The sequence below is a fragment of the Ambystoma mexicanum genome, chromosome 5p, assembly GCF_040938575.1.
Source record: "Ambystoma mexicanum isolate Mex_15411 chromosome 5p, UKY_AmexF1_1, whole genome shotgun sequence".
NCBI classification, from domain to species: Eukaryota; Metazoa; Chordata; class Amphibia; order Caudata; family Ambystomatidae; genus Ambystoma; species Ambystoma mexicanum.
The window spans coordinates 932,954,550-932,967,663 of record NC_090930.1 but is presented as its reverse complement, the minus strand read 5'-3'; the positions used below and the strand labels follow the sequence as shown (position 1 = coordinate 932,967,663).

General features: G+C 48.9%; 1 protein-coding gene across 8 annotated transcripts in view; it reads right to left on the bottom strand.

Moving 5' to 3' along the window:
- Nucleotides 1-12,302, bottom strand: part of PIEZO2 (piezo type mechanosensitive ion channel component 2) — a 1,512,892-nt gene extending 1,500,590 nt beyond the window's left edge. For all 8 annotated transcript variants that reach the window (XM_069613375.1, XM_069613368.1, XM_069613370.1 and 5 more), the window contains exon 1: nt 11,540-12,302. In XM_069613375.1, the coding sequence (XP_069469476.1) occupies nt 11,540-11,603 (64 nt within the window). In that variant the 5' untranslated portion in view covers nt 11,604-12,302. The remainder of the gene's footprint in view (nt 1-11,539) is intronic.
- Nucleotides 12,303-13,114: the final 812 nt, after the last annotated feature.

Below are 13,114 nucleotides of genomic sequence, written 5' to 3'. Positions count from 1 at the left end.
TGCGGGGTGCACCGTTAGGCCACCGCCTAACCACAAGAGAGGGGACACAGGAGGCCTCCCTACACTCACAACTCTCCCTAGCGTAGACGGTTATGCCCGACACCCCAATGTACAATGGAAAATCCCTTTTAACAGAGGGATTATACCCAAGCGGAGAGCATCACTGCAGATCGGACAGGAACCTATCTCTCTGCAATGGGGGCCTGTACGCTAAGTACAATGAATAAAGTGACCTCAACCCCATGCCTGATCACCTTATTTGCAAGCCAACTCAGAGTTCATGACCAATAATCATGACAGGTCCACGGTCAATGAAAAGTCTTGTTACGTTATTTTTGTGCATTTTCATGGTAGACTGGATTCCATTTCCAACATCAGAGAGACGATATTAATGTTAACACTTCATGCGGCTGTGCAAGTTAGCCTGGCTTGGTGCATTCATAGAAACGCACTTGCTGAGCATTATGTCCGCCGTAGGCTTGCCTAGGCTTAAAAGGCGAAAGGAAGGAGCGTCCAGGATATCCGAGGAAATGTTTACTGCCATGAATACACCAATATGGTTAATTCCTTTGCAACTCAGTTAGAGTACTCGCCAGACCCTACCTCTATTTCTTCAGCATAATCACTATAAAATAATACTGTATCTGTAAATACTTATGGGATCACTGTATCTGTAAATACCCATTGATTGTAAATACACTTAATCTGACTTCATGTCAAGCCTATGTCTATCATTGTTGCCTGTGTTAACACCTCTAAATTGTATTACCTGTTTTCCAGCGCCTAGATACACACGGTTAGGCGTGCTCTACAAATGCTAAATAAATAAAAATAAATAAATAAACATGTGCAATATCCATGCATTTATGGTAGAGCACTACTCTCTGCTCTGGAGCATTTTTTGGTAAAGTCTGCAACATTTCAGAGTGTCTCTGTTGCAATGCAAATTTGCAGCAGCGTCTTGGTGCCCCCTTGTGTGGATTGCTTGGAGCAGCTCCCAATGTAAGATAAAGTCATCTTGACTGTGCACCTCAGGTGGAGACCAGGAGGTGCTGCACATTTCCAGAGATGCTTTGCAGATATGGTCATATGCAATGCCCTTGACCTGCAACTACCCAGGAATGGCAAACTTCCATTAAAACTTGATATTCAACTGATATCACCTTCATAACTCCTGTTCGCCTTCCACATATCATTTGCCTCCTGCATTCTTTTTCTGGTGATTCCAGCAGTGGTCAGATTCATCTTCAAACGCTACGACATTCAAGGGCTTGCATCTCGGTAGGATAGCTCAGGGGCAACGTGCTCCCCTTGGAAGCAAGACGACACAGACCAACACAGGTTCGATTCCGGGGTCCATGCTTAGAAACTTCTGGGTATTAAACGCGTTATAAATAACCAATCATATCATATGATTCCCTCCAATGACCCTCTTGCAGACTTCTGGAGCACATCCTGCAGCTTTCCTTGACAGGAAGACTTCACTCCCAGGACGCCCCTGCTGGCACACCATTGCCATACATGAACAGCACAGTGAAAATTAAAAGTGGCCCCATCCCATCATTTTGGAATGAAGGTTGGCAGGTGTGGAGTCCACTGGGCACGAGGCCTATATGCATGTGGTGCCCAATCAAAAACATGTCATTTATGATCACACTTCATTCACTGATTTTTAAAAGCAAAGGAGAACTGCAATTGCCTTTGAATTCCTAGAGGTAGTTATTTACCAAAAATCCATTGTGTATTGCTCCTAAAGGAGGCATAACTGACACCTTAACTTCTTTCGGGTGCTGTCATCACCATGGAACTAGACACAAGGGCTGACTTCCCTCCAAAGATTTGAGAAGTGACTTTCTACAAAAGAAATTAATTTACATATACCCAGAATGTACTTATTTGGGTGCCTTGGCTAGACTTCGATATCCTGGTCCTGCCCAGCAACTTTCATCAATCTACCAAAAGGTGAACATCCATGTTGGCCAAAATGGGATCTCCAAACCCCCTGAATAATTCCCCCTCAGGGTAGAGTGTGGCATGTGACTTTTACACACTCAGGAACGAGTCCTAGAACAACCAGTCTGAAAATCAAACACCACGTGGAGGCAACACATTATGCAAAAGCAAGTGGGGCTTTTCCCTGTCAAGTTACAAATATTGGAAATCTCACCCATAAGAGCAGAAATCAGAATCAAGGACACAGACTGTTAAAAGGTGCTGACAAGCCTGGTGTTTAAACGAGATTTTGATGAGTGGGAGTGTGCTTTTATAAAGCTTCGGAGGAGCTTAACCCTGCCACGAACCACAAAACCACCAACCCAGAGTGGGTGACAACTAAGTGCACAGCGCATGATGCTTCAACCCACAACAGGAGCATCCCACATACAACCGTGGTGGACAAAGCGCTTGCCTACGTCCTCTCATGCTCATGGTTAACTGGAATTGTACCCTGCTCGTCCCATGTTTGCAATTACCTGGCATTCTATTTACTAGTAATAATGAAAACTAAGTCTCACCATCCCCGTTTTTTTTTCTTTTTATGAACTCCCCTTAACTCTGCATTTATTTTGTATTGCCTTGCCATCCTCATCCCTGCGGCTGCATTTTGAAGTTGTTTCCTGCTAGTTGGCACATCACCCCAATATGAAATAAAATAAGATGAATTTTAGACAGACAGGGCCCGATCCATGGAATATTTCCCCGGTTCAAAGTGAATTTGCACTGCAGAAAAGTGACTTTGCTCTGCGGAAACAAACCCTGATTCATGGAACGGTACAAAGTGTGTTTTTGCAGTGCAAAGTCCGGGCAAAGTCACCGCATAGTCATTTTTGCAGTACAAAATGACTGCCCGGACTTTGCACTGCAAAAATACACTTTGCACAGTTCCATGTATCAGAGTTTGTGCCAGCAGTGCAAAGTCACTTTTCAGCATTGCAAATTCACTTTGAACCGAGCAAATATTGCATGAATCGACCCCACAGTGTCCACAATTTCGCAAATTTGGAGGGATGAGCCATCTTTCTTAAAAGAGAATTTTATTTTTAGGTGTGGACTATATTTTTAGGTGTGAGTTACATTTTTAAACTTACAGTCATCTCCTCATTCTAACTTACGTGGAGGTCATTCTAGTTGATCAGTCACTGATATTTTGATGTAGAATCAGTTGCAGTGTGTGGGATGTTGGAGATTTGACTATAAATGTCCAGAGGAAAAAAATACAAAGGCGATTTCAACTGAGCAAATAAAAATATTAACTGAAATCAAGAGTAGCCTGTTACCAGTTTTACAATTCAGTATGAATATACCAAATTGTTTGCAAAAATGCAGGTTCTGTCTGCAAAGTTTGGAAATAATAGTAAGCGCTGATATTGCTGTGGGCAACCCTCGAGACCTCAGATTTACTCACTGGTGAGGCCCAATGAGCCTGAAGCATTTCTGCGGTTGCTTGGGGTCTGGTGCAAATAGGGTGTGCACTAGCAGTTTGGCCTGGCCTGGCCCTTTTCGGGTGAGACCAAGCATCGTGTTCCTATGTTCTTTCCCCTTCTGTAATGGCCTGGTAGGCTGAAAATGATGCTCTGGGGAGTGTCCAGAGCAATCCCAGTGGTTTTGATTAATACAAAACCTCCCAGCCTTCAATCTTCAATAAATCAAATAACAAATTGTTGACAAAACAGATCATGAAATGTACGCAATGCAATATGAGAGCCTTGGGACCCAGTAGAAATGATCCCCTACTGATCACCTGGAATCGCGATGTCCCCCAAGACGTGTCTGTATGCCAGGAGAAGTATAGATCAGGGGTATCTTTTGTGATCATGTTCCCCAACTGTGTGGGTTTCAGAAGTTGGGCATCAGTCTGCACTCTCGCCGACCCTTACTGGTGTCTGATCTGTCACCGTCTCAGCAAGATATGATGCCTTCCCTGCCTTGTGCAATGAGTGTGGTGTCTGCCAAAGTCTCTTTATGATTATGTGCCCGCTGTATGCCCTGCCCCGCCGGGCTCTGATCGCTCACCTACCCCAAAAGTGGCACCTTTCACAGTAGGGAAACAGTAACTAGGCATGACACCTCGTGTTACGGAGTTGGGTGATGTTGTGTGTGCATATGACCAGTTATGCATGATGTAGAGCTGACGTTTCAATATTCCACCCTAGAGAGCGGGAATGGGACAATGCAGCAAAGGAAAGTCATTCAGTTGCCGTCAAACACTGAAATATCCCAACGCTGTCACTCAGGGGTGCAATATTACAGAAGAGGTCCAATTGTCTCCCCTTCAACTCCAATCAGCTTGAATATTGGGAGATTGGGAGATGAGATGTGCATTCTTGGTAAACTGAGGCAGGTATGGCACACCACCGAGCAGATTACCACGCATCTTTCCAATACATGGGACAAGTGTCACAAAATAATTAGAACGTGTGCCCGGTGCTGGGCTCTTGTGTTTTAGCTTATACCAAAACCTGAAATGTGAAGCCATGGGATCTGCCTTCTCTGTGGATGACTATCTGCTGAGCTTGTGCTTATTGAGTTATTTACGCTGGCCTGTTCCATTAAACAGATCTGAAACTGGCCCCATGGGATGCAGAAACACCTCTCTGTGAGATACTCTACTCAAACAAATGTATGTTCACAGAAACCATAAGGATGCTCATGTGCTCATTTACTAATATCAACAGCATGACCTTACATAACACCCGGGGTTTTAAGTGGGCCGGGGCAAGCAGGTGGGAGCCCCAACTTGCTCTGAAAATTGTGTTCGAGGCAGGGCCTTACTAGGGCTCCTTTAGTCCCCTGCTAACCCCAGCCCACCAGGCTGATAGTAGGCAAGGTATTTTTTTTTGTAAAGTCTAAAGTTCTCGCGTTTAAGCAAGAGCTTCAGGCTTTACAAAAAAAGCCTTGCCTTTCTTATTGTGTCGTTGACCTCCCTGCATCTCTAATGAAAGGGATGTCTGGCGGGGAGGTCAAAAGGTAAGGCTTTCTTTGTAAAGCCTGAAACTGTTGCATCCAAGCGAGAACTTCAAGCTTTACAACAACAAAAAAGGCTAGCTTTTCATTTCGTCTCCTACCCCCTGCCAGGCACCCCTTTCATTATAGATGCAGTGATCATCATCCTCGCTGAGAGGGTGACGATCCCCGCATCTCCAGTGAAAGGGGTGCCTGCCAGGGCATCAGCGCCACAATTAAAAGACAAGGAAACACTTACATGACCTGGATGGCGCCTTTTAGGCCATGGCCCCTGCCCTTTTGCAAAATCAAGCCTTGGCTCTTATGGTGGCGTGGCATAACAGGTAGCATTCAGGGGCTAATTGCGACTCTGACCCCCTGCCAGGCCACGCCCCCTAAGTGACCCTGCTGGAGTGTTCAGGCCACTTAAACCACTAATAACACCCACGCTCAGTAGTGAGTGACTTTGGGCAGACTAGCCTGGCTATGAAAACTCACTTGCCAAGCACTTTAGAGGGGTTACTCAATGATTTCACAATAGAGTGCCGCAACTAACCAGACATCATGAAACAATGGGGCGCTATAGAATCCCTATTCATGATTGCTGATGGTGAGGTCGAGCAGTGTTGCTTCTCATTAGATATCCTATGCAATGCAGATGCATAGGATACCTAATAGCTAATACCTAATAGAATCCCTATTCATGATTGCTGAAGGCGAAGAGGTAAAGAGGTAAAGAGGTCGAGCAGTGTTCCTTTTCATTAGATATCCTATGCAATGCATAATTATAGGATTCCCAATACCTAATAGAATCCCTATTCACGATAGGTGAAGGGGTAAAGAGGTAAAGAGGTCGAGCAGTGCTCCTTTTCATTAGATATCGTATGCAATGCATATTCATAGGATACCTAATCGATCATACCTGGAAATCATACTAGTCTCGGGAGGATAGCTCAGGGGCAACGTGCTCACCTTGGAAACAAGACGACACAAATCCGCACTTAGAAACCCCAGGGTATTGCGCGCGTTATAAATTACCTATCATATCATAAAGTGGGACATTTTTCAAGTGTCTCTGTATTTTTCCTGGTGGCACCACCTGCTACCTACATAGGTTTTGCTTGTTGCGCATGTGTACCCTTCTGTGCAGGACCACAGTTAGGGCCTTTCATCTTTACTATTGAAATGGGCCTCCGCACCTTGCCCCTCCCCCCATCTGTGGCTCTGAAAAAGAAAGCTTAATAGTTTTTCGCGAGTGGCCATTTGGGATTCAGCTTCGCTGCCGGCAGCATTTATGTGTTATGCTGAGTAAAGGCCAAAAAACTCCCCCTGGATAATCTGTAACCCCCCTCCCTTCATTGCTTTATGCAGGATTTTGCTTCAGGATGAAGCTGGAGGGTGGGGTGGGGTGGTGGGGGTTATGTTCTGTAACTTCAATGATAAACTAGGCGAGTCTGCAACCTGCAGCTCCCAGATGTTTTGTACTATGACTCCCATGGTCCCTCCCCAATGACTATACTGGCTAGGGCTGATGAGAGTTGTGGTCCAAAACATCAGGAGATCTAAATGTTGTAGACCCAGTACTCAGGAAATCGCCTGTTGAAATGTTCTTTAGGAAGCATTCCCTGTCATGCATTATTCACCACAGACCTGCCTCACTCTAAATAGGTCATTTGCATGAGTTGCAGTGAATGCACTATTTCCATCCAACTTAAGATATCGATTGTGTTAACGGGTGTGCGCTTCAGGGATGTAACGCATCCCCAACTGAAACAGCGTGTGCCCAAAAAAAGGTATGTACCATTTTCCACTGCCCCATTCCATTTGAAAATAAGGTACAGGAAATCAATGTATTATTGTTGTTCGCGTGTGATGGGAGTTTTTCCAAGTGGTAGGGAAGGGGTCCCCCAAACATCATTTTGAAATTGGCGACCTCGCATCTTCTCTTCACTAGTTGGGGAGCACTAACACGTGTTGTGATTGATTAACGTGAAATGCAACGCATTCGCTCACGTGCAATAAGCAGAGGGGGTTTCTACTCGTAACAAAAGTTTAAGGAATGCATCAGAATCAGGCGTATTCTTGCCAAGAGTTAGAAAAAGATGATTTGGCCGAGGGGCGGAGGTGCAGGCTGTTACTGTTTATGAACATGCACAGTGCAGGTGGCATCCAGATATGTATCAGACTCAACGATATGCGAGATGAGACAGCTAGGAAGGTATGTATGAGGCCATGGGAATACTCCTAAAAGCCAGCAACTAAATGGTCAACATGGTCAGGGAGCCCTGGGGATTTCCTAGTGGGCCTCTGGGACCATGGACCTCTTGTGTGGGTGCCCGACTTTCTAATTCTCTTACTCTCTCCAAAGTATCATGCCCCTTTTCTCCCACCTCTCCTCATCTCCAAACCCCATTGAAGTAAAACCTAATTTACTATTACGCATCCAGTAGGCTATTTCCCACTCTTAACACGTTATATCCTTTTTTTTCGAATGTTTAACTACTTTGTAATATGTATGTAGGAGCACATGTGCTTTAAAATGAACTATCTTGACACATTTTTTCGAAATGATCTTGTCGGTGAACCCTACACACCCCAGTTGAAAGGGGTCGGGCTTGTCTGCACAGTGTAATTCGAGGCCATACTGAAATGCATTTCCAAGGACGCCTTCGATCCCCAGTCTAGACCTGCTAAAAGTGGCTGGGGGCTGTGGAAACCTTGACACTTCAGGTAATGGAGCATGAAGCGTTGAGTGGGCAACACTCAATTGCGAAACTCGAATTTAAACATCAGCACTTTGCCAAATATCCTTATAGTGACATAAGACATGTATATACATAGGTACGCCGCATGCAGTGCCATAAGGTCATGTTATGAGGAAAGCGCAATGGCACAAAGTGTTTATCTTGCGGATAATTCGGGTGCTGTATGCATTTATTTTTGCGTCCCACTAACACGAAGGCGGTGCAGCGCTGTCGGGGAAGCTGTTATCTGCAGGGTGCACGCTGCCTGGCTGCCCGGGGCGGCTCGGCGGAGGGCGTGGGGTCCTATCTACCAGGCACAGAGCAGCCCGGCGCGAGCGGGAGGCGCGTCGCCGCGTTCAGGCCTTGGAGTCTGGAGGCAACACCTCAAGTCCCAAAGCCTGTGTCCTGTCAGAGGTGTGCTCGAAGGCTGCCAAGTTCAGCAATACCACGTGCACCGGGTGGCACGACATCCCGTCGCTCTTTAGACAGCCGGGGGTGGGCTTTCAGCACACGCCGGCCTTCTGAAGCACGAGCCCCCGCCCCAGGTTAAATACGACGACGCCACAAGCACTGGCGGGTGTTTTCCTCATAACCGGTGCTTGGTTAGATGGCATCGCTGCCCTGTCAGTTCGTCGCCTGCGCAAAGGCCTTCAGATGTAAACGCAGCTACGTGTTCAAGAAACGCATGCACGCGTCCTCGTCGCGAGCCAGCCTTCTCCGCAGGCTGCGCGAGCTCGGCACCTCAGGCAGCAGGTCATGTTGGCGGGAAGCGGCCCCTAAGGTAGCGCCCGCACCTACAGTGTCGAAGGTGGCACCCCGAATCCCGCAACGCGGCGAGCTTCCTCACATTCCACAGGGCACCCTGGGGCCCTCCGAGGCCCAAGTCTCATCCCGCGGGCCCCACCTCTCCCGCCAGGCCTCTCAGCGGCCTACGTACAGGGTTTCCCTCGTGTTGCTAGTGCCACGCCGAGGCCCTTGCTCGAGGGGAGGGGGTCGTCTGTAGCGACCTTCCCCCATCCAACACAGCATGCTTGTGTACTTGTTTCAGCCTTTGCTGCGATATTGAGTGGGACGCGCCCCCTACTTCAGTCAAGATACCCTTTCCGAGATATGGCCCGCCCTTTGCCTACTCTGAATCGGCTCCAACATGGCGTGTGCGCTCCCCTGCCCTTTAGCCGTCTGCACGGGCTGCCTTATTGTTGTGTGATTATCTGTGGTACTGTGGGAGTCATATCAGCTGATAGGGGAGCAGAAGGAGGGGCGCAGACACTTTACAGTGCCTGCGCCTGATTTCTCAGGGACACCTGTCTCGTTTGTGAGAGGGTGCCAGTCTCCCTAAACTAGTCTCTTCGCGGACTTAACCAGGACGGTAAAAAGCACCGCTGGCTACACCCCCAGAGGCCCCTCTTATCCAATTAGTTGTATCTCGTTTGGGAAATAGAAGGTCATTATCTAAGCAGCAGAACAGGCGCCAACCGCAGAAGGGGCACCTTATAGGGATGTATGTGCAATGCTGCCAACTACCGGGGCTACCGCCTGCCCCAGCCCCACAGGACCGCCGCCTTGCCAGTCTTCACACGGTGTATCGCCGATCTCTATCCAAAGCGAAGATCGTTGCACTGAAGCTCGGGTTGAGAGGGACGGGGGGGAGGGGTGCTCGAATGGGCAACACTGTCTTGTCTTGGGTGCACACATCTGCTTGCCGGATTGCCACGGGAACCGGGGGCGGGGGGGAGGGGCGCGGGAAGTGCTAACAGAAGCATCCCACTGCACCCCACGAAACGTGGTATGATTAAATGGCAGTTCTTAGCTTTTGAGTATATCATCCTTATAATGGCTGGCAAAGGCGCGGTGTTCTTTAGCAAGGGTGGATGGGCCATACTGTGCATTATGCGATCCTTCCTGTCAGGAGTGCACTCTCCACCCGACCCCTCCCCGTCTCTCGCCACCGCTTCGCAGGTGTCTCTGGCCCGTGTGTTCCTGCTAGCCCTGGCATTGTGATGTGCAAGCCATTATTGGTCTGGCCTTGGGTATGCAATGGGCGCACGCCAAGCCTCGCCTCGCCAATTCTTACGCACCATTCTATTTCTTTACCACTTATCGACACAGCATCCATCGTATTCGGCAGCTGGTCCACCGTGAGCCCTCCAGTTTGTCAACGCTTTGACGAGATTTTGCGAAACAACAAAGATGCTTCCCAAATATGGAGGTGGACGGGCTGCAAAGAACGAGCTCCGCCACCCCAGGTCTGAACTTCCCGGCCTCTGGAATGGACAGGGCTCGGCTGCGGGGATGAGGGGCACGTGCCCAGGTGCATGCCGGGCGTGCTCGGGCAGCACGCGCCTACAGATGCACGGACAGCACCTCCGAAAATACTTGAGTACAGTCCTATTTCGTTTTTTTCCTTTTCAGATAACTAGAAGCAGTGAAGGAGTCCATCCCGTGAGACATGACTGTGGCCCAGAAGTGATCTCGCCCCCAACACACCCCGAGCAGCACGCGGGGCCCCTCCGATATTCACATTCCACCTGAAGCTCAATCGCATGTTGTCCCATTGGCTCAGATTGAAAATGGTACACCAGGGAGTCCACCCTGCCCGGGTAGCACAATCACGCCGATTCTGCACAGGGCAGTGCATAACGGGAGGCTCGCGATTACTCGAGTGAAAACAAACGAGGAATACTGTTTCCCGCATGACCAAGAGGGGGATATGACAGGCATGCACCTGGGCCGTTACATTGCAAGCGGAGCGCAGCGGGATACGTAACATCCATAATATGGTTATTATTAGACACAGGATTACGAGCAGTGATGTTTAGTCATGGGATAATAATCCACAGTGATAGCACACGCGAGACGGAGTATTACCCACGATAATGAGTGTATATATTGCTCATAGAAACGTGGTTGGCTCTAGAATTGGAGTTGACCTTGCTGAGCTCTGTTATTCCTTGCGTATTTGGGGTAGAATTCTTACATTGTAAGATCAAAGGAGCTGTTTAGGGTGTAGCCAAAACCCTAATTGTTAAGTAGAAGAAGGAGGGTGTTCTCCTGGCTATCTTGCCTTTGTGATTTTAAAGAAGTGGTTCTTACACACTGGTTGTTGTGATACAATCTCGCTTTTATTTGTGCAAGTGATAAGTTATCATTCAATTTGTTGGTATACATATAGTACAGGGGGCACCAGACGTATAAACTATAGCCTTGATAAAGACCCTTGGGTCGAAACACGTGTCAGCTGACTACAAGGGGGATATAAGAGCCCCAGATGTACTATATGTATACTAACAAATTGAACCATAACTTACCACTTGCACAAATAAAAGCGAGATTGTATCACAACAACCAGTGTGTAAGAACCACTTCTTTAAAATCACAAAAGCAAGATAGCCAGGAGAACACCCTCCTTCTTCTATATATTGCTCATAGGATGAGGAGTGAGAGCGAACACATGCTATTATTGCGCGTGAGACATGGGAATTATATTACACATGCTAATGAGGGGAACATTAAAGATAGGGTAATTAGGCTTGCTAGTACACGTGTGATAATATTCAGAAGTAATAACTCACAAGATAATTAATATAACTCAATTACTACTAGTATTTAAAACTACGTTCCAAAGCTCTCTAGTGCATTTATTTGCTTGTGCGTGCCCCATATCAGTGTCTATCTATCTCTATGACAATAAATAAATAAATAAATAACCAAATACCCATTCACATTTTAAACGGCGTTTTGGAACAGCCTCTCCCAGTGAGGGTTGAGCGCGCATGTAACATAGCCCATGGCATGCCATCATTCACCCGTGTGGTTGAACCAGCCCTGAACAGAGGAAAGAACCATGGACATACCTGCCACGAGACACATGGGAAGAAGCAGCCGGAAGATGAGTCCGCACATCACCTCGGATGCCATGGCTGCAACGTCAACTCTACGAGCAGCAAATTAAAAAGTAAAAAAAGGGCTATGCGTGTCGGTGATTTTCAGCCCCTGTCCCATCACCGGCGGGCCCGGCCCTGCACGGGTCGCGGGTTGCCTGGCATGACCTGTCACCGGGTCGCCCCCTCACAAGGCAGCTCAGCCCATGGGTTCAGTCCCACCGCGGCGGGGCAGTGGGCGCCGTGTGCCCCGGCGGAGGAGCCTCCCCGGCTGCCCGCCAGGTGAGGAGCGGTCCAAACACCAATCCAGAGGTTGCGCCCAGAGCGCAGAGTGGTCCTAGATCCTGGAAGCGCAACTATCCAACGGGCGCCAATATTCTAAGGGCGGTAATCTGAATGCGGTACTATTCCATGGTCGGGCAGATCCTCGGGGTGTGATCCAATGAGCGGTAATATTCTGCGGCAGGGGGTACACCGACGGTATGATGCTAGGAGCCTGTCAGTATCCCAGGCGCTGCCAGCACTTCCCTCCAGCGGGCATTCCCTGCGTCTCCTCTGCTCAGGGCAACCCTTCCTGCCCCTGGGGCGCCAGCCTTCTTCGCGGGGATTGCCAGTCGCTGCACGGCTGCCCCCAGCGGAGGCGGTGGAGAGATCCGCCCTCTGTGCCAAGGCTGCCGCCGCCGCCCCTCCTGCCACCCGCCCTGCCGCCGTGTCCCGCTGCAGTTGTTTCTTGAGCAGCCCCGCTTCTCCAGCCTTCAATGAAACTTTGCAGGAGACCCCGCCCCGCAGAGGGGCAGGCAGACCCTCCAGTGTCCGGGCGCAGCCAGCTGCGCTCCTCCAATCAGCGGCCGCGGGGGGCGGGCTACGCACCTAGGCGGAGGAGCTCAAGGCGCTGGCTGCCCCGGCGCCCCCCTCCTTTCCCTGAGACGCTGCAGGCGTGTGCCAGGAGGTACCGAGCACTGCCCACCCACCACAGCCCTGCCCCCGTCTGCGCTCGCACCTTCGTATCTTTATGGAGGTCCTGGGCCCCCAATGACAGGGCGAGAACTTCTGATATTGGGAATTAAGCCGTTTGATGTGAAGTAAGAACGAAGCCGGTCCTTAGCAGAGGACTTTACCTCACACATCCCGAATGGAACAGCAGGGCGTGTGCTGTGCGTACTTTACCATGTACAGTGCCTGTGCACCAATACATTCCAATCTGCGTTATGTTCTCCTACTTTCCGAACTCGAGGTGCCGGGCGATGTGGGAACATAGTTGGATACATAGAAACGGCGCCCGCGCCACCCCCTTAGTTTCTAATATTTCCGGCGAGTATCTTCTTTTTTGTTTTCATTAAATGCTGGGAATATGACAGAATGCGCTATTATCACTGTAATATATTAATATTTCCACCAAAATACACAAGCAGCTGCAAAGGGAACCATACGGGCGTTCCCCTCCTTACATCAAGTTTCCCACACAAAGTGATTAAACAGGAGACATAGCGCACAACATGTTTGTTCCGGTGTGTGTTCGGCGGGAAAAACCTCGCTGGCAAACGAAAT